Genomic DNA, 25,307 nt, shown 5'->3' with positions numbered 1-25,307 from the left:
GAGGGTATAAGTAGGATTTTTTATTAGGATTGATTGATTGATTGATTGATTTGTAATTGTTGTTGAGTTCGTATTTATATTTTGATACAGTTGTTTTTTTTCGTTTTGTTTATTTTTCTGTAATAAACTGTTGAAACTTGATTATATTTTGTTGTGAATCACCTCCCTACATCCAACGAACTGAGGTTGTAAAGGACAGACAGAGAGACCATAGACACTTTATTTTAGTATTTTCGGCATTAATCTCTTCTGAATAAAAGAAACACAACGCAAAGTCATGGTGTCTTAAAGTGCCCAAAGCCTGTCCTGTTACATATGCTTGGACAATGCATAGACTTGTTAGTCCAGCCAAAATATAACTCCATAATTCCAGCCTAGTTCGGCAAGGGTAGACTAACATATAGTCTCTGAAATGAACATATCATACAGAAAAAAAACAGTTGTTCAGTTATTTCAATAAAAATCTAATAAAAAGGGAGCCCAGTGATTCTCTTCATTTTCAGATACTGCAGTAATCTAGACTTGCCAAACATTATAGACTTGCATGGGCTGTAGTTGATATAAATGTATCAGGGTCTGTAAGACAGACTACGGCAAGGGTGGAAACTGGATTTTTATCGTCAGTTAAAATTCGCTGCCTTGGGAAGATGGCTTGCGACAGCAGATGCAGGATATATATACACCAGTTCGCAGCAGCAGGATGTAAACATGTCATTTTTACACCAGGTCTCAGCAGCAGGACGCCATCCAGTATAGTCATTGATGCCACCCCATCAGACACAGCCAGCCAGCCAACCATGAACTCTATGTGAAGTCACTGAACCATACCATGAACACAAAACTTCAATCAGGCCCCAGACTCATCGATGAGACAACCAGCTGATGAGCGGAAACCATTGCTCTGTGTACCTGCATGATACATAGACCCATGAAGACAGCCCAGGTGCTGCTTCACAGAATCCCCTACCATTTCTATACAATTTCCCCTGCACAGCATAATCCACATGTACGTGGTTTCATCTGTTGAATGGCCTTGGACTGTACATTGAACAATTGTCTGGCATGAACCTACAATATTCACCACATGCCTCAAGGTCACATATCTTTTGCCTGAGTAACATCTATGGTTAAAAAAGAAATTAAAAACTTTTCGTCAAAACACTCAAGTGTAAAAAGACAGACATCAAGAAGTGACTTTGACCAGCATTGACACAGAGTCACAGACAATCCGCATCAATGAACTTTTTACAGCCACAACAAACATGTGTAAAGGAAGTCATTGACAATCAATATATCTATTTTCTTACCCAAAAAATTAACCTTGGTTTGATAAGGTGTACTTTAGGGGCAAGACCTTTGCTGATTTCCGTGAGCGTTGGTAATTAATCTTAAATCCACATGATATGTCCACAAGGGAATACCCACTCACATTCTTCACATCTTGCCGAGATGCTGTGTCCATATTTGGCAGTAATTGGCCTGTCATGAGAGGTCTCTTTCATTACACCACACAAGCTTATCAAATGTGTCATTTAAAAATTTAACCCAAACCAATCAACAGGGTATTGCATTTCCCTAGGTAACTATGCACATACTTCTCAGGTGATGAAACATCTTTGACAGAAATGCTTCAACGTGACAAGGTGCAATTAATAGATATAAAGGCTGTTAATATTTCATACATGGAACTCAAACAACACAAGCTATAGAAATGTACATCACATCAATAAGCCTTTTACATTGCAGGAGTCTGCCTCAGTCCCTGAACCATATTATTTTCTCTTCCGCCCACCCAGGCCTTACTGTAATGCCATAGCCCTAGTGAGCGAGTGAGTGAGTGAGTGAGTGAGTATGGTTTTACACCGCTTTCAGCAATATTCCAGCAATATCACGTCACCAAAAATGGGCTTCACACATTGTACCCATGTTGGGAATCGAACCCGGGTCTTCGGCGTGACAAGCAACGCTTTAACCACTAGGCTACACGACCACCCCCTATAGCCCTAGTGAAGCAGGACTAGATTTTCCACAGGTTCAGAATCTCACATCTCACTGAGACTCTTTTTCAATTTACATGTAGTTACTTATTTCTACCCAAATTATATATTTTCAGAGAGTAAAAGTTAGTCTAACATTGCAGCAGTAATATCAGAGCAGACCATCATTAAAAGTTGTTACCTGCACAAAGAAAGGTTTTTATCAATTATTTTCAGAAATCTTTTTTAATGGTAAAACTAAAAAGAAATGTGAAGGTCAAACCAAGGTGAGAACCGAACATGATTTGAGCACCAGTTACACATACCAGGTAGACTCAATTTCCTTACATTGTGAACAAAATTTTGGAATAATAGCCTTAGTCAGTTTTTCAATATGGACATCTTGATGATAATATAGATCATTGGATTTGATTCACTTGAAAAATTCAGTTTAAGCTTCACTGCCAATTGAAAAGTTAGTCTTAATACAGATAATATCTAGCCAATGCTAGTGTCTGATGTTAGAAGAGTCCAAACGTGTTTTACCACAGTTAATGTCTAGCCAGTGAATGATTGATCTAGTCAGAGAGTCTATACACAGATTATATTATTGTACAGTTGATATCTAGCCATTGGATCTTTTGTCTAGTTCAAGAGGCTATGCAGTTGTTATATCCCGGTTGTTATCTCGCCAGTGAATCTGGTATCTAGTCCAAGAGTCCTGGCACATGTTATACCACAGATGAAATCTAGTCGAACAGCGGGATATGATGTATTTTTAATCATTTTCACAACATTGTCGGTTCAATCGTCATTGAATGTCCCAGGATACCCTTAACAAGATTAACCAAAACGTATGTGTGTGACATCCACCAGTTTAACAAAACATGGACCCAGTTATCAATATAGTGGAAGTGACTCTTTTTCTGATGATATTCAGAGGCACCCTAATGTGACATGCTGTTAAAATGTCTATCAAATCTCACTTTAGTACATCTTCTGGATGCAATGTTGATGAGACAAGTGTAATACATGGGTGCCACTTCAGCAAAGGCAAGACAACACAGACAATGCCAGTTCATGAGGCTGACTTTTTGTATTAATGATGTATCACCATCAGACCATATTGCTTTAACTTTTCCAACTATCTGTTTGTCTTGTCAGAAAGGATTCCTTTCCCAAGCCAACCATAGTTCCACATACAGGAAGTGAAAGTAATGGCTAAATGACTTTTAGCACCATGTTGTTGGTGAACCATCTCGTTCCTTTATGTGGTTAGTATGCTATTTGTCAGAACTACAGGCTAAGAACAGACTGCCTGCAGGAGAGTTTTCATAATGATGGGGTCTCTGATGGAGGAATGATTGGTGATTATTTATTGTGTGTGTGCTGATATATGAACATCCCAGCAACACCTTGCTGGGCAAAACCCAGCACAGCTACACAAAGTACCCCTGTGGGTCATACCCAGCACAGGCTACACAAAGTGCCCTGTAGGGGATACCCAGCACAGGCTACACAAAGTGCCCTGTAGGGGATACCCAGCACAGCTACTTAAAGTGCACCTGTGGGGGATACCCTACAGGCTACACAAAGTGCCCCATGTGGGGGATACCCAGCACAGGCTACACAAAGTGCCCTGTAGGGGATACCCAGCACAGCTACTTAAAGTGCACCTGTGGGGGATACCCAGCACAGGCTACACAAAGTGCCCCTGTGGGGGACACCCAGCACAGGCTACACAAAGTGCCCTGTAGGGGATACACAGCACAGCTACTTAAAGTGCACCTGTGGGGGATACCAAGCACAGGCTACACAAAGTGCCCCTGTGGGGGACACCCAGCACAGGCTACACAAAGTGCCCTGTAGGGGATACACAGCACAGCTACTTAAAGTGCACCTGTGGGGGATACCCAGCACAGGCTACACAAAGTGCCCCATGTGGGGGATACCCAGCACAGGCTACACAAAGTGCCCATGTGGGGGACACCCAGCACAGGCTACACAAAGTGCCCTGTAGGGAATACACAGCACAGGCTACATGAAGTGCCCCTGTGGGGGATACCAGGCACAGGCTCAACAAAGTATCCTGTGGGGGATACCCAGCACAGGCTACACAAAGTGCCCATGTTGGGGATACACAGCACAGGCTACACAAAGTGCACCTGTGGGGGATACCCAGCACAGGCTACACAAAGTGCCCCATGTGGGGGATACACAGCACAGGCTACACAAAGTGCCCATGTGGGGGATACCCAGCACAGGCTAGACAAAGTGCCCATGTGGGGGATACACAGCACAGGCTACACAAAGTGCCCATGTGGGGGACACCCAGCACAGGCTACACAAAGTGCCCCTGTGGGGAATACACAGCACAGGCTACACAAAGTGCCCATGTGGGGGACACCCAGCACAGGCTACACAAAGTTCCCCATGTGGGGGATACACAGCACAGGCTACACAAAGTGCCCCTGTGGGGAATACACAGCACAGGCTACACAAAGTGCCCCATGTGGGGAATACACAGCACAGGCTACACAAAGTGCCCCTGTGGGGAATACACAGCACAGGCTACACAAAGTGCCCCATGTGGGGGATACCCAGCACAGGCTACACAAAGTGCCCATGTGGGGGATACACAGCACAGGCTACACAAAGTGCCCATGTGGGGGACACCCAGCACAGGCTACACAAAGTGCCCCTGTGGGGAATACACAGCACAGGCTACACAAAGTGCCCATGTGGGGGATACCCAGCACAGGCTACACAAAGTGCCCTTGTGGGGATACCCTACAGGCTACACAAAGTGCCCTGTGGTGGATACCCTACAGGCTACACAAAGTGCCCCTACTGGGAATCAATCTCAACACTAGTGTATGCAAACTTCCTTGTTCCTCCAAGTTACTTGGCTGTATGTATGTGATCCGCCAGTCAGTGGTTGGAAGATGATCATGTGCCAAGATTGTAGCTCTGAAAGTTTGCTTAGAAATAAGCAACCAAAAAAGCATAGTATGATTGAAAGTATGTGTTTATCACATAGTGATGATACCAGCAAAAAAGGTGAGCATATCCTGCTCCACCTAAGGTGCCCATCACAAACACATGCAAAGGCAAGTCACTTGAAAGAGCACACAAACATAAGGTACAAGTCAAAATAGGAAATTGCATCAGTTTTTGTCACTGATACATCAAATTTGGAAATGTCCTTCCCATGTCTATCATGTTGGTATTGCTTGTTGTTCAAGGGATCTAATGTCTAATGAAAAGTAAAGTGACCTTATGTTTGAGGCAAGCTCAGTGACCGAATGTTTGAGGCAAGATCAGTGACCTAATGTTTGAGGCAAGCTCAGTGACCTAATGTTTGAGGCAAGATCAGTGACCTAATGTTTGAGGCAAGCTCAGTGACCTAATGTTTGAGGCAAGCTCAGTGACCTAATGTTTGAGGCAAGCTCAGTGACCTAATGTTTGAGGCAAGCTCAGTGACCTAACGTTTGTGGAAAGCACAGTGATCTAATGTTCGTGGAAAGCACAGTGATCTAATGTTCGTGGAAAGCACAGTGATCTAATGTTCGTGGAAAGCACAGTGATCTAATGTTTGTGGAAAGCACAGTGAACTTATCTTTGAGCAAAGTCACAGTGACCTAATGTTTGAGCAAAGCTCACAGTGACCTAATGTTTGAAGAAAATCAATGATCTAATGGTTGTGGAAAGTTCAGTGATCTAATGTTTGAGCAAAGCTCACAATGACCTAATGTTTGAGGAAAGAGCACAGTGACCTAATCTTTGAGGAAAGTGCACACTGACTGAATGTTTGAGGAAAGCTCAGTGAATGGATGTTAGTGTAAAGCTCACAATGACCTAATCTTTGAGGAAAGTGCACAGTGGCCTAATGTTTGAGGAAAGCTCAGTGATCTAATGTTTGAGCAAAGCTCACAATGACCTAATGTTTGAGCAAATCTCCCACATACTTCAGTCACAGGTGTTTTCCACACAGGTGAAACACACTTCCATGGTCCAAATGGTAAATTTGTGAATGATAATGACATAGAAATACCTTCATGAATGTGAACGTTAATAGTCAACCAAGTTTGAAAAATTGTTACATTAGGACTATATGGTTATATCCCAAGCCTGTCAATACAAATGAATAAAACATAATTGATTAATGAGCTTGTGGGATTGCCACTGTTCCCGAACTGTATTACTGCAATTTAACAATTACCACTTTGATCAAGTAGAGTTATTCGCCAGTTTAATCAACTACCGCAATCTATCTCATCATCTGCAGCCCCATATTAACTATTCATCTCACAGAGGGAGAGAGGATGGGTGACCAGCTACACCTCGGGCAGGGTATTATCTCTCGTCTAATACAAGCACACGCTTGACCTTTGGACCCCTCCCCCTGGACTGGGACCTGTGGGATACCTCCCCCTGCACTGGGACCCCTCCCCCTATGCTGGGACCTGTGGGACGCCCCCCCCTAAACTGGGACCCATGGGACCCCTCCCCTATGCTGGCACCCTCCCCTACGCTGGGACCCCTCCCTCTATGCTGGGACCCGTGGGACACCTCCCTCTATGCTGGGACCTGTGGGACACCTCCCTCTATGCTGGGACCTGTGGGACACCTCCCCTTACACTGGGACCTGTGGGACACCTCCCCCTATGCTGGGACCTCTGTAACACCTCCCCCTATGCTAGGACCTCTGTAACACCTCCCCCTATGCTGGGACCTCTAGAACACCTCCCCCTATGCTGGGACCTCTGTAACATCTCCCCCTATGCTGGGACCTCTGTAACATATCCCCCTACCCAGGCTGACTCAATTATAGCCACAACCAGTTGCAGGGACTTGTGTAACCACACAAACTGGAACCTTTGTAGTCCATCCTTCATCAGAATCCTCACCATCTTGGGAATATATACTCATTTATCAGTTCTTCCATTAGATTCTAGTGACCTGATCAACTTGAATATCTATTCAGTCAACTTCTGATATAAATTATATCTTGAGTATCTTGATTAATTTTAGGCATCGCAAAATGCATCAACGATCCATAAAATGTGATGTGTTGGAGATTTGGCAGTTTTGTTTGCTGTGATTGGCTGGAGCTCCACAACTATATCACCGACCATAAACAGGACTGCTGCTTTGACAGATAAATAAGAGTGGCCACTGGAATACTGTAATCAAATCAGAACTTGGCATCTTCCAATAATACTTATAAAGATGTCAAGATAATGTAAACCAAGTGTGATGAAAAATCTAACGTTCATAAATTCGCATTAAAAGCATCCAATAGTATCAATATCCCCTACGTAATGAAAGCAAGCTGAGTTCAGCTGTTGCGACACCCATCTTTATCTCACGCTATTCAAATCTACTGACCATGTCCAGTTTGGATACCTATTTAGAAGCACCAAAGTTCCGCCACCTTCCACCACTAATCTGGATTCAAGAACCGAGACAAGCCTCCATTAAGGCATTCAGCAATGACAGTGATCAGAACAATTATGAGTGCAGTAACATTAATTGTAGGGCCTGTTACCTACTGCTGCTGCCACTGCCTGCATCCACTCAATTGCCATCGTGATTGTAAACCAAAAACTGTGTGTAGAAATAAAACTAATTGATCATTCATTGATCTTGTGTGGTCATTTATCGATTTCACAAGTTAGTTTTCGGTGAACCGATGTTGGAGTGAACCTGTGCATTTCACTTTGGAAATCCCCCCTGTATGGTTGTCATGGTACATCCATCCCAGCAAGTCTTCCTTGGTGCTTTAACCATGATGACTGTTTTTCACAATTTGCTTTTCCAAAAATACAATTATGGCGTGCCCAAGAACTACAGAAATTCAAAAGAAACAAAGTTCTGAATACTACCACACACCTTAACTTTGAAAATTATTTGGGTTTCTACATTCTAAAATGGATTCCTTTCGTCCCCAAACAGGTCCCATCATTGAAGTAGTTGACCCTACAGAACATATATATGCTGAACCTGACAATACCGGAATCAGGTGTCTCAGCTCCTCTATATAACACTTCCTCCACCAAAATAACACACACATTCTAGGGGTGCTTCTGACATCTGGGCCAGAGCTCTTCTTCCGGATGAATGTGTCGAGGAGTTCCACTGGAATGTGTATTCCCGGACAGGCGTTACAATGTTGGTATTCTTCACATGTTGACCATGCTCGACCAATCTATGTTGCTATTTCTTTTTCAACAATTTCTTTGCTTATTCAGTTCCGTTCACCAGTATCCCACAAGACATACTTAGGAATAGTTGTATATCTATCTTCAGAGGTTCTAGACAATCTGTCAAAAAATGAAAGCTTATGCAATCTTAAGTTTACAGAGAAAAAAAAAAAGTGAAATGATGGACTTTGGGGAAAGACATTTAGGCAAGAAGTAGGCATCCCCATGGGCACTCATTGTGCTCTCCTTCTTGCTGATGTTTATTTTGTATGCATATGAATCGGAATTTCTGCTTGGATTGGCAAAGGAAATTTTAACTTAAGATAAAGGTATATCAATGATCTGACATCATTCAATAACCATCAAATAGACAGTTCCCTTCCACTGATTTACCCTGAACTAGAAATAAAGGAGACCAGTGAGACCACCTCATCTGTTTCATATTTAGATTTATGCATACAGATTAAGAGTGACAAAACACTCTCCACAAGACTGCATGACAAGAGGGATGACTTTTAACTTTCCAATTCTCAACTTTCCCTTTATGTCAAGCCAAATCCAGCACATTCAGCCTTGGTGTCCACATTTCACAACTTACAACCCAGCATGTTCTTACTAAGAAGATTTCAAACAGAGTGATACGATTCTTGCTCCATAGTTGTTGGATCATAGTTACAACATTCAAGGCCTCAGTAAGGCTTTCAAAAAGTTTTATGGAAGTGATGTGGAGGACATTTGGGTTTCTTTGATGCAATATGTGTGATATCTATGAATTTCATCCTAGTATGAAGATAGATTTCAGCAATATATCATTATCAATAACAACATATCATTCATGTAGGTAAAATATTGACAGGGGAACAGTGTGTAATTTACACAATGTTTTAATAGGGGAACACCTGTATTTTATGCAATACTTTTTCAGGGGAACAGCATATTATTTACAAAATATATTGACAGGGGAACAGCATATCATTTAAATAATATATTGACATGGGAACAGCATATTATTTCCATAATATATTGACAGGGGAACAGCATATCATTTAAATAATATATTGACAGGGGAACAGAATATTATTTACATAATATATTGACAGGGGAACAGAATATTATTTACATAATATATTGACGGGAACAGCATATTATTTACAAAATATATTGACTTGGGAACAGCATATTATTTACATAATATATTGACAGGGGAACAGCGTATCACTTTTCACTTTGTATTAGGACAAATATCTGAGCTGGCTATAGGTGATTTTTAACACAACGCATTGTTAAAACAGGTATGAGGTCACAGATAGAACTTTGAGTTAACAAGAAAACTAACAACAGGGTACATCTATTGGACGCAAACACTTGAAAACAGACATTTTCATCAAGGCGTTCGGAATTTGGAGTCAATAGTGCAATTCACTGCTCCTGAAGCGAAGATTACATGCTGGAAACCTGAATATACACTAATGAAAAGTCCTTCTGGAGCCTTAAGGTGAAGTGCCATTATCATTCCAAGAAAACTGACATTAAGCGTTACCTACATATACTCGACACAAGCTGATGCAAGACCTACTGTCTTCACTAAACACTTGCACTGACATTTGAACTTGACAACAACAAATTCCAATTCCAACTTTTCTGTAGCAATTTAATCTATTTGAAAACTGACACATCCCATATGAATGTATGCCGTTCTCATATTGCCAACAAGACCGTTCTGTGAACATTGTGAAGTAGATGGCACTGTAAATGGATGATTAGTCGGAGATCGAGAGAATACGTTTAATGTTAATTGGATTCCAATTCTGTGAACAAGGACGGAGATGAAGGCCTTTGACAGCAGCCTGGGAATCCTGAAATTAGCCAATCAATCATAACCTGCCCGGGAGGAAATTAACAAAACACTTGGTCTCTCAAACAATTTCGCAACAAATGGAAAAAAATATACTCATACATGAATTTTGAAAATGAAAGTAACCATGGGTCACTACTCACCCTTATGATAACAAATTAATGTCATTAGTATCGACGAGAGTGTGGGCTTAAGGAAGGATTGCATGGGGCTGCGAAATTATACGAGGCTTGGTATTAGCTTGTAATTGAAATCTCCAACCTTGACTTGCCACAACGGTAAGTCAGCTAATAGTTTCAAATTTGGAGACTTAAAAGCTTGTCAGAGTGAAAGAGTGAGATTTGAACTGTTGGACAAGATGAATTAGTAGAAGAGTAGTCCAGGCCAACGATGCTGATGCTGATGACAGGGATGTAGGACACGATGTGAGGGGGTGGATGTTCTGAATCATTGCTTTAGGATTGGATGTTAATGTGGAAACTGAATGAATGCATTAGTGTTGATGTCACTGTTTCAGATGTATGTGGAGAAATGAGAAAGTGATTATAATCACAGGTTGTAGAAGTTTGCCACTATGGTGAAACCTACAAACATGGGTATCGTGCTATTAGAGTTAACAGTTTCCTGAGGCAAAGGAGTTAACTGACTATAAAAGTCGAACTAGGCTGGAACTCTGGAGTTACGAGATCGCGTAACGAAATAGAAATCCGGTTTGTAATATAAACAACACGGATTTCAACATGCAGATTTCGGTCGACTGCAGGATTTGCAGAGCATGTATACTGCCAACTTGTCATCAACAGACATTTTGCAAATCGTTTCATGTTTTGATTAAAAGGTGCTCATGTGATTTGAAACACTTAGCATGTAAGACCCGTTTTATTACAATATTGATCTTGATTATCGATCATATCGTCTTGACTGGGCGCTGCCATTTTGATTGAAGCAAAGGTAAGTGATATGAGAGGTGGAATGTTAATTATTGGTCAAGAGGAGGGATGTCTTGTAAAAGCTACTGGTGGCGCTACGATCGAGCCTGGAAATTCCAGCCTAGTTTGGCAAGGGTGGAAACTGGATTTTTATGGTCAGTTAACTCCCTTGCCTCATGAAGATGTTCTTGGTCAACACTGGATGGCTGTTCCTCAGTTACTAGAGGTTACTTCAGCAAGAACTACACTTGAACTTACAGAGGAGGGGGTGTTGTTTGGACAACCTGTGTCAATAAGTCAGTCCTGGCTTAATTGCCAGGGAACCCATTCCTAATGTTATTTAATACTGTACTGGGTGAGCCTATCATTTATTCAACCAATGCTTTGCTTACTGAGGGAGAAAGAACCCCTAAGATCAGTGGACAGGGAGATAGTACATCCCAGGCATGCCATGTGGTGCTTCCAAGTTGTGTTGTCACTGCAGTGTTGTCATTCTCAACAAAACCAGGAGCATACACATTCATAGATCTTCACGCTTTTGTAGAAGGACTAATTAACAAATGGCTGTTGCTATAGGGTATAAATCTATCACTAACAAGTTGCATACAAATCTGTCCCCTAACATATTAAAAATGTCACCTAAAAAAGAGCAAAGGAAAAAATACCCCTCAGCTGATTTTATCATATGCTTGATTTTCAACTGAAAATATCTTAAATTAGCGATAGTATATCAAAAATATGAATTGTGAAACTTAGTCATCACTCAAGAGTACTTCTACATGGTTTAATTACAAAAATATAATTTGTTTTAAACTTTTAAAACTTGATTTTAATTTTTTAACTTTTGGCAAAATACACAACTGCTGATAGGTACCTTAAACATGTTATCTTAAATAAATAGATAGATTTGCTTTCTTCAGCACAAATGTACAACATTTCAAATATGGAAGGGGTCATGTGGATGCAAATTCATTTCTTACCCCAGTTTTCATTGAACCAATTTATTTTTACACAAAATTACCCAGCCACAGATTATGTATAACAAACTGTTGCAGGAATGTGTGGTGGTGGTTAAATAGACATAATCAACTTTAACAACATTTCTTCATTTTTCAATTTCATAAAAAATAAACTTGGTATACGTTCTTATCCTCCTCAGTTTATAGTCCTTAACAAGCTGTATCAGCATGTTGCATGCAATTTCATCTTTCAACAGTCTGCCTATAACACATACATGGCGCCCCCCAGTGAAGCAGTCACCCCATAATCCAAGGTTAACTCGTAAACTTATCAAATACTTTCCATGTAAAGCAACTGAACATTCAGTGTAGATAACCTCCAGTAAATGAGCATGGCGGTCACATCAATCTGACATAGCCAACTATCAAGTGATTTGCCAGCAGATGTTGTTAGAGAAATTGTAATTGGAAATGAGAATTAGACCCAATTCTCGGACCTCTGTTGGAGATACACGCTGATTTACCGCTCTATGTTTCTCCACGTGACTCCTCGGCTCCCTATCAACACAATCACAACATTAAAGGAGACAATTTGTAGACACAGCTCTGACATACAGCGATATGTTGCTGGTATCTTGGGGTTTCAAGCCCTGGCGCCTCCTCCCTCAGCAGTGGGACTTCAATCACTAGTGATGATGTTATGTCAGTGATGCCAGGGACAAAACGGTTTCTGTAATTGCACTTTTCTCTGCTACACCAATGACGCCATCGACTAATATCTAGTTGTATGTTCTGTACGCATCATACCATCATGATGACAATGGAGAACCATGTTCCTCTTGCTGCTGAACAAATTGATCATGCGATGTGCGAGGCACAGATTCAGCTTCCATTTAATTGTACTTTTGAGGTATGACATCGGTAGTTGTAAATATGCAGTTTTTCTACTGAATCAAAACATCAAAACTCCAATGGTATTGACACTTGGATCTATTCACATGAAAGGAAAACATTATTCCCAAAATATTTGAAAGTGCTAAGTAGAAACAAGCATGAAATACTCATATCTCCTGCCAATATGACATGTCCGGTTGTGTTAAAGGCAAAAAATATTATACAGTTATCAAGATCTGCTTCGGAAAGGAGCACTACTGACATTTTCAGTCTAAGTCAAAGTCGTTGAAAATAAAATAATTTTTTCAAAAATCTAAAACAATCAAAAGGCCCTAGTTCACCACTAGACCTATCTACTGCAAAAGGGCGAGTATTTTTGCAGTCAAAGACGACATGCCTATTGCGGCTAGTCTGAACTAGATATATGATCGTTTAAGTTAGATAGAAATAATTACCATGTTTCCACCACCTTGAACTAAAATGACTTCCTGTTGATCAATCAAAGGTCATACTGAGAAAAGCGACATAGTGAAATAGCTGGTCAGAAGTCATTTTGAAATTTAAATGAAAACCGGAATAACACAAAATCTTTGAATGGCATTTAGTAGTGATGTACATGAGAGAGAGAATTTATTGACGCAACTTCTTTATAATGAAGAACACAATGTTTCAGAGCATATGATTTGCAAATCCTTCATCAGCTGAATGAATGAAACAGTGAGTGAGTTGGGTTAAACGCCGCTTTTAACAGTATTCCAGTTATATTACGGCGTGTCAGCTCAATGTGGGAGGAAAGCCCGAAGTGATGCAGGTCTCAGACGTTTACCACTTTGGTGAAACCCACGAGCACAGGTATGGTGCTGACAAACCTAGAAACATAATCGGGGCGAATCCTGAATGAATGAAGGATGCAGAAAGAATGTGCACGTAAAAAAGGACAAAGGTGGAAACATATGGCAGTTAATTAGTGATGACAGCTGATAGCAATGGACAAACAGAAGCCATTAATGTATCAGAATAATGGACAATATCAGTGTTTTTCTAAAAGATAAGGACACAGTTTTTGTTGATGTATTTTCAAACAATTTTTTCAGTTCAAGGTGACTGTTAGTCAGTATTTGCCGTAACTTGTCAATATGCAATGTCAGGCCAACCTTCACTGTTTACAAGACTTCAGAACCTGCATAATCAGCAACTACATGACACATCCGTCAGTCAAGAACATAAATTGACAGAAATCTTCACTTGTCAATAATGGTAATCAGATCAAAGTCAAGCAATATCAAGGATCTGATGTGTGATAATAACATATTTATACAGCACAAGACAAACAAGCCTAAAGATTTAAGGAAGTGGGTCTCGACCTATGTGGAATGCAATGATTGGATCCACCTCGCTCACCGGGACTTTATATGGGTGCTTCTGGATGATTACACAAGGTCTCAGTAAGCTTGCCGTCAACATGTGGAACTGGCTTGACAAGATTTACAAGTTAAGTCTCCTGGACATATTGTGGCTATATTAACACTACAACAACTGATACTTCATAATGATAGGCCAGTCCTTTTATATGCTATCTTACACAGGCTATTAGGACTTTTTCAGCGGTTACAGCAACCATTAATCAAAATGGAACGTCATCTTGATTGAAAGAATGCTTTTCATGCACTTTTGATATTTTTTTCAAATGTTTAGTATAAGAAACACTAAGAAAACAAAAAACACAGCGTTATTACCATCCCCCGCCATGGGGCACATTAGATTATTGTTTGTTCATATAGTAGTGAACCTAAACTAAAAAAAGAGTCCCATAAAGTCTAAAGAAGAGATGGGCACTAGGGTTGCTTTATGTCATCAGAAGAAATTAAATGTGAAATTAAAATACACACAGAAGGCCCCTTCTCTGAAAACAATATTTTATGGTACCAGTTCTTGAACTCCGTCTGGACAAGTATCTCTTAGATGTAAAATAACATGGATCCAGGGCCGTAGTAACTGTCTATGCTCAAAATCTAAAAACATGTAGCAAGGGAAGTAACTCTGGAAAAACATTTACTGGTCCAATTTTTGAACACAGACATGAAAAGTATCTTGTAGATAAGCATGCAAAGTTTCATTCATGTAACATCAGTAGTTTCTGAGAAAATGTGTCCCCTTTGAGCAGAGAACAGACAGAGAGAAAGACTGAAGGACAGATGGACGAACTCCGTTTGTATATCCCCCTCCCCCCTTCCCAACACACTTCGTGGCAGGGGATAAAAAAGAGTTTTTTTGCAACGTTGTTTACGATAATGAACTTAAGTGCAAACAGTGACGCCTTGAACAAACTTGAATCTTCTTATAGTCATTAACATTCAACCACAGTGAAGTTCTTTAGAATACGGTAAGATTTAAAAACATTTTGTACTATTTGATTTTTTTAAACGTTGTCACGTCACGTTGATTTAAACAAGAAAGGATGTCTTCATAGGAAAGAACCTTATGCCAAATTTCAGCTTCATAAGTCAAACAGTATGAGAGGAGAAGGTATTTCAGAGCATGCTCCAAGTGCAAAGGTCTTACTGAGGACTACAGGTTCACGTACCTTTCAAGTAGAGGACAAACCCTCTTTGAAGTGCAGTATGTCTCTAACCCTTGCCGCTAAGGTTGAATCAATGACTAGTTTGGCTTTGGCCAGCCAAGGGGTTACTGACAAAGTCAAATTTGCTGAAACACTGCCTGTACATGAAAAGTCTGCTTGATCTTATTTCACTAGTTTCTCCGATATCAAAAGGTGCAGGATGGTGAAACTTGGCCAGGACCATCCTACCAATATTCACTCCTCATGTTGCTCGTACTATTTATTTTCGACATTAAGTTTGGTTTACATAGCAACCATGTGAACAAACCAACTTTTCTTCTTTGCTCCAAAGTGTATGCAGATATTTTGATGAAACATGGTGACAGGCTAGTGGGCATTGGGTCAAAGATACAATTTTGCACCTACTTTCACTTTTATAGCTACTTTCAGTTTTATAGCGCATAACAGCATTTTCACTTCAGTGACACTAGCAATTTTGTGGAAATGTTTGAATCAAGGTCAAAATTCATTATATCTAAAAATGATAAAGGAGTCCCATTACTAACTACACTCATATCAATACATTTTGAAAAAAGATGGCCGAATAATGGCTTTCTAAATATAGTTGCTGTGGAGGATATGTTCAACATCAGATCAAAATGAGCAAGTTATAGTGATGCCATAGCTAGGATAATTCACACAAAGTTTCAGCGCCACAAGTCTTGTACTTTCAGAAGAAATGTAAAAAATGCAGGAACACCAGAAAATAATGGTGGGTGAAAGTCAAAGGTCATAGCTGACCAAAAATCAAAATATACCCCAAAATGTAATACGTTATTCTCCAAAAACACACATACTTGCTGCATATCATATTTCACAATGCTACACACAGAAATGCCTGAGTTACATTTTCAATACGGCTGACATATTAGCTCCCTTAAGGTGAGCTAAAACTGAGACAAGTATATTCTTATAGACAACAATGATTTAAGAACAAAATTCCTTCATACCATATTTATCTTATTGGTGTTACATTATTTTGGTCTTTTAGTAGTTGAATCATCCTATATTGGTCTTAAGAAAGTGTTATATCTAAATATTTACTTCTAAATACATGTATGTTATGAGTTGTTATTTTCTAGTCTCATATTAAATATCAATTCTCTTATTGTTGCAATTTTGTTAAACATATTTCATTATTTCTATAACAATGTTTGACCATGAAAGATATATATATAAAAGTGTAAAAAGCAATAAAGCTATATATCCTGATCAAATTCTTTAACAAACAATGTGCTCAATTTTTTAAGATTGTTCTCGGGAGAGTTAGTCAAATGCAAAACAGAAATGATCTCTTGAAAGTATATCAAACCGATTTATCAGATTTCCTTGGCAGGATTTCCTTGGATGAAGAGACATTAAATGGATGTCCAGTTAGCACATCACACCCTCGCCCTCACGTGTATCTGGTCTACCTGCTGGCTTGTGTTTCAGGCAAACTGATGACTTCACAATGCAACAAGCAGTACTGTTAGTTGTCTGGATAGTTGTATGCAGCTATCACATCCCTCGCCCTCACATGTACCTTGTCAGAGTCCACCCACATCACCAACTAATCCTGCTAAATTACCGCCCACATCACCTCATCACCAATGAGCCCAGATCAGCTAATATCTGTGATGACTGGACTTCAGCGCCTCACTAAACCAGTTCAATAACTTAGACATCAGTGCTTTCATGCTGAGACATCTAACCTGACTGACAATTAATTCTTAAAACAACACACTATACCCCAAGTAAAGGTATGGTACAATGTATATATCAATTGAGGAGGACTTATTATAAAGGTGTTGGAGATGGTAGTATTATAAACAACTAATGTACTAACAATGTGTCATATCTCACCCTTGGGGGGGCAGACAAGCTGGAATCAATGGCCTAACGATGTTATTAATGCAGAAACCGTTGGTGAATATAAGAGATCATTAAAAGAGAATAAAAATATCAATTTGTATATTGATCTAAATTTTGTAAGTAGATTTTGTCAGATTTGACATTCTTGCCTCAGACTTGGTTGAGATGTAAATGCCCATCGATATGAAAGGTCATTACTGATAATGTAGCTTGACCTTGTGGACATAAACATGAAAATGTATCAAGCAATTTTCTTTTTCAGTCTAATTTTAAATGATAAAAGAAATGACTTATTCTTCTACTCTGAGGGAGTTGATCTTAACACTATATTATATGGTAATGCCAATCATACAAAAGCTAATAATTAAGATACCTTGATATTAGTAAATTAATAAATATTCATTCCAAAAGGTTTGAACTAACGTGAGACTATAAATCTGACTTATTATTCTTCCTCTACTAATGACACTTACTGTTGTTCATGACCACTTGCTTTTCTTAAATGTATTTACTTTATGATCATGTTTTTATTTATGCCCTCATGTATATAACTTGTACTCAGGAGGTATTAACATAAGCCTTCTGAGCTTGTTACCGATCCAGATTCAATGAATGAAATATGCTTAAAATGAATTAACATGAAAATACATGTAGTTAAGGGACTTGTATTAAAAAAAACATGCAAGATGTGTGTATGAATTTTATGGCCGGGTAACCCCTTAAGAATTTGGAAGTGGGCTCTTCCGTACCCACATCACCTAATTTTCTAGACCCCTCTAGCATAGCCAACCCTGGTCACCTAATTAATTGTCCCTCTCTTATGGGTAAATATTAGGTGAAGTGGATGATCACAACTGGTCGACCTGCTATCATGTGTTGCAGGCACGCTGACACCTTCATAATGCAACAAGATGTGTTGCTAGTTGTGTGGATAGTAGTACACATGATATTCTACTGACAGCGTGATTCCTATGACAAGTTGAGACCAGCAGCATGGAGTCTGTTGCTTGCTCCAATTTGCAGCAAACATCAATGTCTAGGCTGCATTGAACAGCCTTGTAGGCACCAAGGATGGATATAGGGCACAGAATAATATGACCTGTCATAAATGTTATCTGATGCCATTGGCCACTCTGTGATGTTGGGGTCATTATCGGATATGATAGCTGCACCTTTCACAGATAGGCAAGTGCCTGGGTGACAATTATTCTCAAGGACAATAAATGGGCTTTCTTTTGGGGGTCCATCATGGTGGCAAATGATATTTGATAATAATGTTTGATGAAATGAATTCTATTGATTCATCCCTAAATATAAATTGATTTTATTGAAGTCCATTTCATTGTTTTTTATAGAACAAAGGCCAATAAAATTTGGATGTAAAGCTCAATATCCAAACACCACAGGATGACAACCTAAAGTGTCACATATTTCTTGGCGACATAACATGTTGTGATAGCAACCACAACTCATAACAGCTTAACCTATGCCCTTCTGAATCTCATCAACATGTGGATCCTGAAGTAATATGATCTCCACCCCACTTTCCTCAATAGTGATTTGAATTAACTTCATCATCATTTCCTCATCTTTCACCTCCAACTTAATGATCCCAATCTCCAACAAGCACCAAAATGACCCCTGTTCCCTGATCCCATCTCCATCAAGCAATGACCCCTGTTCCCTGATCTCATTTCCAACAAGCAATGACCCCTGTTCCCTGATCTCATCTCCAACAAGCAATGACCCCTGTTCAATGATCTCATCTCCTACAAGCAATGACCCCTGTTCCCTGATCCCATCTCCTACAAGCAGTGACCCCTGTTCCCTGATCACATCTCCAACATGCAATGACCCCTGTTCCCTGATCTCATCTCCAACAAGCAATGACCCGTTCCCTGATCTCATCTCCAACAAGCAGTGACCCCTGTTCCCTGATCTCATCTCCAACAAGCAGTGACCCCTGTTCCCTGATCTCATCTCCAACAAGCAGTGACCCCTGTTCCCTGATCTCATCTCCAACTAGCAATGACCCGTTCCCTGATCTCATCTCCAACAAGCAGTGACCCCTGTTCCCTGATCTCATCTCCAACAAGCAGTGACCCCTGTTCCCTGATCTCATCTCCTACAAGCAGTGACCCCTGTTCCCTGATCTCATCTCCAACAAGCAGTGACCCCTGTTCCCTGATCTCATCTCCTACAAGCAGTGACCCCTGTTCCCTGATCTCATCTCCAACAAGCAGTGACCCCTGTTCCCTGATCTCATCTCCAACAAGCAATGGCCCCTGTTCCCTGATCCCATCTCCTACAAGCAGTGACCCCTGTTCCCTGATCACATCTGCAACAAGCAATGACCCCTGTTCCCTGATCTCATCTGCAACAAGCAATGACCCCTGTTCAATGATCTCATCTCCTACATGCAATGACCCCTGTTCCCTGGTCCCATCTCCAACATGCAATGACCCCTGTTCCATGATCTCATCTGCAAACAAGCAATGACCCCTGTTCCTGGATCTCATCAATGACCCCTGTTCCCTGATCTCATCTCCAACAAGCAATGACCCCTGTTCCCTGATCCCATCTCCAACATGCAATGACCCCTGTTCCCTGATCTCATCTGCAACAAGCAATGACCCCTGTTCCCGGATCTCATCAATGACCCCTGTTCCCTGATCTCATCTCCAACAAGCAATGACCCCTGTTCCCTGATCTCATCTGCAACAAGCAATGACCCCTGTTCCCTGATCTCATCTCCAACAAGCAATGACCCCTGTTCAATGATCTCATCTGCAACAAGCAATGACCCCTGTTCCCTGATCTCATCTGCAACAAGCAATGACCCCTGTTCCCTGATCTCATCTCCAACAAGCAATGACCCCTGTTCCCTGATCTCATCTGCAACAAGCAATGACCCCTGTTCCCTGATCTCATCTGCAACAAGCAATGACCCCTCTTCCCTGATCTCATCTGCAACAAGCAATGACCCGTTCCCTGATCTCATCTGCAACAAGCAATGACCCCTGTTCAATGATCTCATCTCCAACAGGATATGACCCCTGTTCCCTGATCTCATCTCCAACAAGCAATGACCCCTGTTCCCTGATCTCATCTCCAACAAGCAATGACCCCTGTTCCCTGATCTCATCTACAACAAGCAATGACCCCTGTTCCCTGATCTCATCTCCAACAAGCAATGACCCCTGTTCCCTGATCTCATCTCCAACAAGCAATGACCCCTGTTCAATGATCTCATCTGCAACAAGCAATGACCCCTGTTCCCTGATCCCATCTCCAACAAGCAATGACCCCTGTTCCCTGATCTCATCTACAACAAGCAATGACCCCTGTTCCCTGATCTCATCTCCAACAAGCAATGACCCCTGTTCCCTGATCTCATCTCCAACAAGCAATGACCCCTGTTCAATGATCTCATCTGCAACAAGCAATGACCCCTGTTCCCTGATCTCATCTCCAACAAGCAATGACCCCTGTTCAATGATCTCATCTGCAACAAGCAATGACCCCTGTTCCCTGATCTCATCTGCAACAAGCAATGACCCCTGTTCCCGGATCTCATCAATGACCCCTGTTCCCTGATCTCATCTCCAACAAGCAATGACCCCTGTTCCCTGAACTCATCTGCAACAAGCAATGACCCCTGTTCCCTGATCTCATCTCCAACAGGATATGACCCCTGTTCCCTGATCTCATCTCCAACAAGCAGTGACCCCTGTTCCCTGATCTCATCTGCAACAAGCAGTGACCCCTGTTCCCTGATCTCATCTCCAACAAGCAGTGACCCCTGTTCCCTGATCTCATCAATGACCCCTGTTCCCTGATCTCATCTACAACAAGCAATGACCCCTGTTCCCTGAACTCATCTGCAACAAGCAATGACCCCTGTTCCCTGATCTCATCTGCAACAAGCAGTGACCCCTGTTCCCTGATCTCATCTCCAACAAGCAGTGACCCCTGTTCCCTGATCTCATCAATGACCCCTGTTCCCTGATCTCATCTCCAACAAGCAATGACCCCTGTTCCCTGATCTCATCTCCAACAAGCAATGACCCCTGTTCAATGATCTCATCTCCAACAAGCAATGACCCCTGTTCCCTGATCCCATCTCCAACAAGCAATGACCCCTGTTCCCTGATCTCATCTACAACAAGCAATGACCCCTGTTCCCTGATCTCATCTCCAACAAGCAATGACCCCTGTTCCCTGATCTCATCTCCAACAAGCAATGACCCCTGTTCAATGATCTCATCTGCAACAAGCAATGACCCCTGTTCCCTGATCTCATCTCCAACAAGCAATGACCCCTGTTCAATGATCTCATCTGCAACAAGCAATGACCCCTGTTCCCTGATCTCATCTGCAACAAGCAATGACCCCTGTTCCCGGATCTCATCAATGACCCCTGTTCCCTGATCTCATCTCCAACAAGCAATGACCCCTGTTCCCTGAACTCATCTGCAACAAGCAATGACCCCTGTTCAATGATCTCATCTCCAACAGGATATGACCCCTGTTCCCTGATCTCATCTCCAACAAGCAGTGACCCCTGTTCCCTGATCTCATCTGCAACAAGCAGTGACCCCTGTTCCCTGATCTCATCTCCAACAAGCAGTGACCCCTGTTCCCTGATCTCATCTGCAACAAGCAATGACCCCTGTTCCCTGATCTCATCTCCAACAAGCAGTGACCCCTGTTCCCTGATCTCATCAATGACCCCTGTTCCCTGATCTCATCTGCAACAAGCAGTGACCCCTGTTCCCTGATCTCATCTCCAACAGGCAGTGACCCCTGTTCCCTGATCTCATCTGCAACAAGCAGTGACCCCTGTTCAATGATCTCATCTCCAACAAGCAATGACCCCTGTTCCCTGATCCCATCAATGACCCCTGTTCCCTGATCTCATCAATGACCCCTGTTCCCTGATCTCATCTCCAACAAGCAATGACCCCTGTTCCCTGATCCCATCAATGACCCCTGTTCCCTGATCTCATCAATGACCCCTGTTCCCTGATCTCATCAATGACCCCTGTTCCCTGATCTCATCTCCAACATGCAATGACCCCTGTTCCCTGATCTCATCTCCAACAAGCAGTGACCCCTGTTCCCTGATCTCATCTCCAACCTGCAATGACCCCTGTTCCCTAATCTCATCTGCAACAAGCAATGACCCCTGTTCCCTGATCTCATCTGCAACAAGCAATGACCCCTGTTCCCTGATCCCATCTCCAACAAGCAGTGACCACAGTTGCCTATGTTAATTCCCTCCCTATACCAACTTCTGCAGTTGTGGACAAAATGACATCCTCTCATCTTCAACTCTAACAGAATTCAGTTGCTGTCATAAGCACTGAATCAAAGAAACTGTTAACTTGAAATTCAAATAGCACCAAATGAGTCATTTGTTTCTTCTGCAGTGAAATGATTGAGCTCCAAGCCTCCTTATAATGCTTGTCGTCATCATATTTCCTGAATAATTCATGCACAAGCTGAAAACAAATGGTTCACATAAAACAATTTTAGAAACTGCAACATTATCACATTTCTGGAAAATACATACATATTGCAGACAATGGAGACGGTGTTAATCTTTGCATGACATACAGCCATACATACATACATTCAATATGTAATTTGTATACATCACCTTCAACACACTAAATAAACTTATATTCACGAGGATATGATCTATAAAACAGGGTCATATTACAATGAAGCAATGATACAGGCAACTGCAAGGCTGTATTGCAAATTATACAACTGAATACACTGAATTTAAAGGGCTGTATTGCATCTACTGCAAACACTTCTACCTGCTACACTGCAAACACTTCTACCTGCTACATGTGTGTTCCATCTGTGTCTGAGACATGTGATCTGTGTCTGAGGTGTGTTTCATCTGTGTCTGAGACATGTGTTCCGTCTGTGACTGAAATGTGTGTTACATCTGTGTCTGAGGCATGTGTTGTATCTGTGTCTGAGGCATGTGTTTTATCTGTGTCTGAGACATGTATTCTATCTATGTCTGAGACATGTATTCTATCTGTGTCTGAGACGTGTGTTCCATCTGTGTCTGAGACGTGTTTTCTATCTGTGTCTGAGATGTGTGTTCCATCTGTGTCTGAGACGTGTTCTATCTCTGTCTGAGACATGTGTTCTATCTGTGTCTGAGACATGTGTTCTATCTGTGTCTGAGACATGTGTTGCATCTGTGTCTGAGACATGTGTTGTATCTGTCTGAGACATGTGTTCTGTGTCTGAGACATGTGTTCCATCTGTGTCTGTGACGTGTGTTCCATCTGTGTCTGAGACATGTATTCTGTGTCTGAGACATGTGTTCCATCTGTATCTGAGACATGTGTTCCATCTGTGTCTGAGACATATGTTCTGTGTCTGAGGTGTGTTCTATCTGTGCCTGAGACATGTGTTCTATCTGTTTCTGAGACATGCGTTGCATCAATGAACGCCATGTACTCTCTATCCAAGACAGTAATGTGTTCCATCTGTGTCTGAGACATGTGTTGCATCTGTGTCTGAGACATGTGTTCCATCTGTTTCTCAGACTTGCGTTCCATCTGTGTCTGAGACCTGTGTTGCATCTGTGTCTGAGACATGTGTTGCATCTGTGTCTGAGACATGTGTTCCATCTGTTTCTCAGACTTGTGTTCCATCTGTGTCTGAGACCTGTGTTGCATCCATGAACGCCATGTACTCTGTATCTGGGACAGTGATGTGTTCCATCTGTGTCTGAGATATGTGTTGGATCAATGAAAGCCATGTCCTCTGTATCTTGGACAGTGATGTGTTCCATCTGTGTCTGAGATATGCGTTGGATCGATGAAAGCCATGTACTCTGTATCTGGGACAGTGATGTGTTCCATCATGCGTTCTGTCTGCGTCTGAGACATGCGTTGCATCGATGAACGCCATTTACTCTGTATCCGAGACAGTGATGTGTTCCATCTGTGTCTGAAACATGTGTTCTATCTGTGTCTGAGACATGCGTTCCATCTGTGTCTGAGACATGCGTTCCATCTGTGTCTGAGACATGCGTTCCATCTGTGTCTGAGACATGCGTTCCATCTGTGTCTGATACATGCGTTCCATCTGTGTCTGAGACATGCATTCCATCTGTGTCTGTGACGTGATCTATCAGTGTCTGAGACATGCGTTCCATCTGTGTCTGAGACATGAGTTGCATCAGTGTCTGAGACATGTGTTCCATCTGTGTCTGAGACATGCATTCCATCTGTGTCTGAGACATGTATTCCAACTGTATCTGAGACATGTGTTCCATCTTTGTCTGAGACGTGTTGCATCGATGAACGCCATGTGCTCTGTATCCGAGACAGTGATGTGTTCCATCTGTGTCTGAGACATGCGTTCCATCTGTATCTGAGACATGCATTCCATCTGTGTGTGAGACATGTGTTGCATCGATGAAAGCCATGTGCTCTGTGTCTGAGACAGTGATGTGTTCACAGTGAACTTCTCCAACAATCGTGGTCAGTGGAAGCTCTAGACCATTCATTCACACTGACCTGTTCCAGCCCATCTCCACATCCCCCATCTACATGCCCCATCAACGTCCCCCCCCCCCACCACCCACCCACCCCCCCCCCACCCCACACACACACACACATCCCCCCTTCAAGGAGGATTTTGTCATAACGATATAAACACACCCAACAGAACCCCCGAATAAATGCTGTAATTTTTAGCCACAGAGATCGAACAGTTGTGTGATTTGGGTGCCTTGGAAGCATTCCTTGACCTGGTGGGCATCAAAAGCAACAAGCTAAATCAATCATTCAAACTCGAACTGGATTTGTTCTGCCTGCTCAGCATTAAGTGTCATTATGATTTTTAAAAGCAAAACCAATCCCATTTCAATGTGATTAATACTATTCGCGAGTAATTAAAACACCATTCAACAGTTCCAGAGCATTATCAACCCAAGTTGAGTTGGGCAATCTTGTCCCTGACCACCAAACAATTA

General features: G+C 41.6%; 3 protein-coding genes across 3 annotated transcripts in view; all 3 read right to left on the bottom strand.

Annotated features, from left to right (window-relative positions):
* LOC139480324 (neuronal calcium sensor 2-like) overlaps positions 1–25,307 on the bottom strand; it is a 237,514-nt gene that overhangs the window by 183,041 nt on the left and 29,166 nt on the right. The gene's annotated exons all lie outside the window — the stretch shown is intronic.
* Positions 19,306–19,767, bottom strand: LOC139479646 (uncharacterized). Its single transcript, XM_071262487.1, has one exon. It carries the CDS (start codon positions 19,765–19,767, stop codon positions 19,306–19,308), a length of 462 nt encoding a protein of 153 aa, XP_071118588.1.
* LOC139479645 (fap1 adhesin-like) lies at positions 19,812–23,979 on the bottom strand. Its single transcript, XM_071262486.1, has 8 exons — positions 23,724–23,979; positions 22,310–22,498; positions 22,000–22,116; positions 21,686–21,946; positions 21,192–21,632; positions 20,852–21,040; positions 20,338–20,798; positions 19,812–20,294 (listed from the first exon to the last, which is right to left on the bottom strand). The coding sequence occupies exons 1-8, from the start codon at positions 23,977–23,979 to the stop codon at positions 19,812–19,814; spliced, it is 2,397 nt and encodes a 798-aa protein (XP_071118587.1).

This window comes from Haliotis cracherodii, unplaced genomic scaffold (genome assembly GCF_022045235.1).
Source record: "Haliotis cracherodii isolate W230 unplaced genomic scaffold, xgHalCrac1.p SCAF_4, whole genome shotgun sequence".
Taxonomy (NCBI): domain Eukaryota; kingdom Metazoa; phylum Mollusca; class Gastropoda; order Lepetellida; family Haliotidae; genus Haliotis; species Haliotis cracherodii.
The sequence above is the reverse complement of the archived record's forward strand: the minus strand, read 5'-3'. Positions and strand labels throughout refer to the sequence as shown.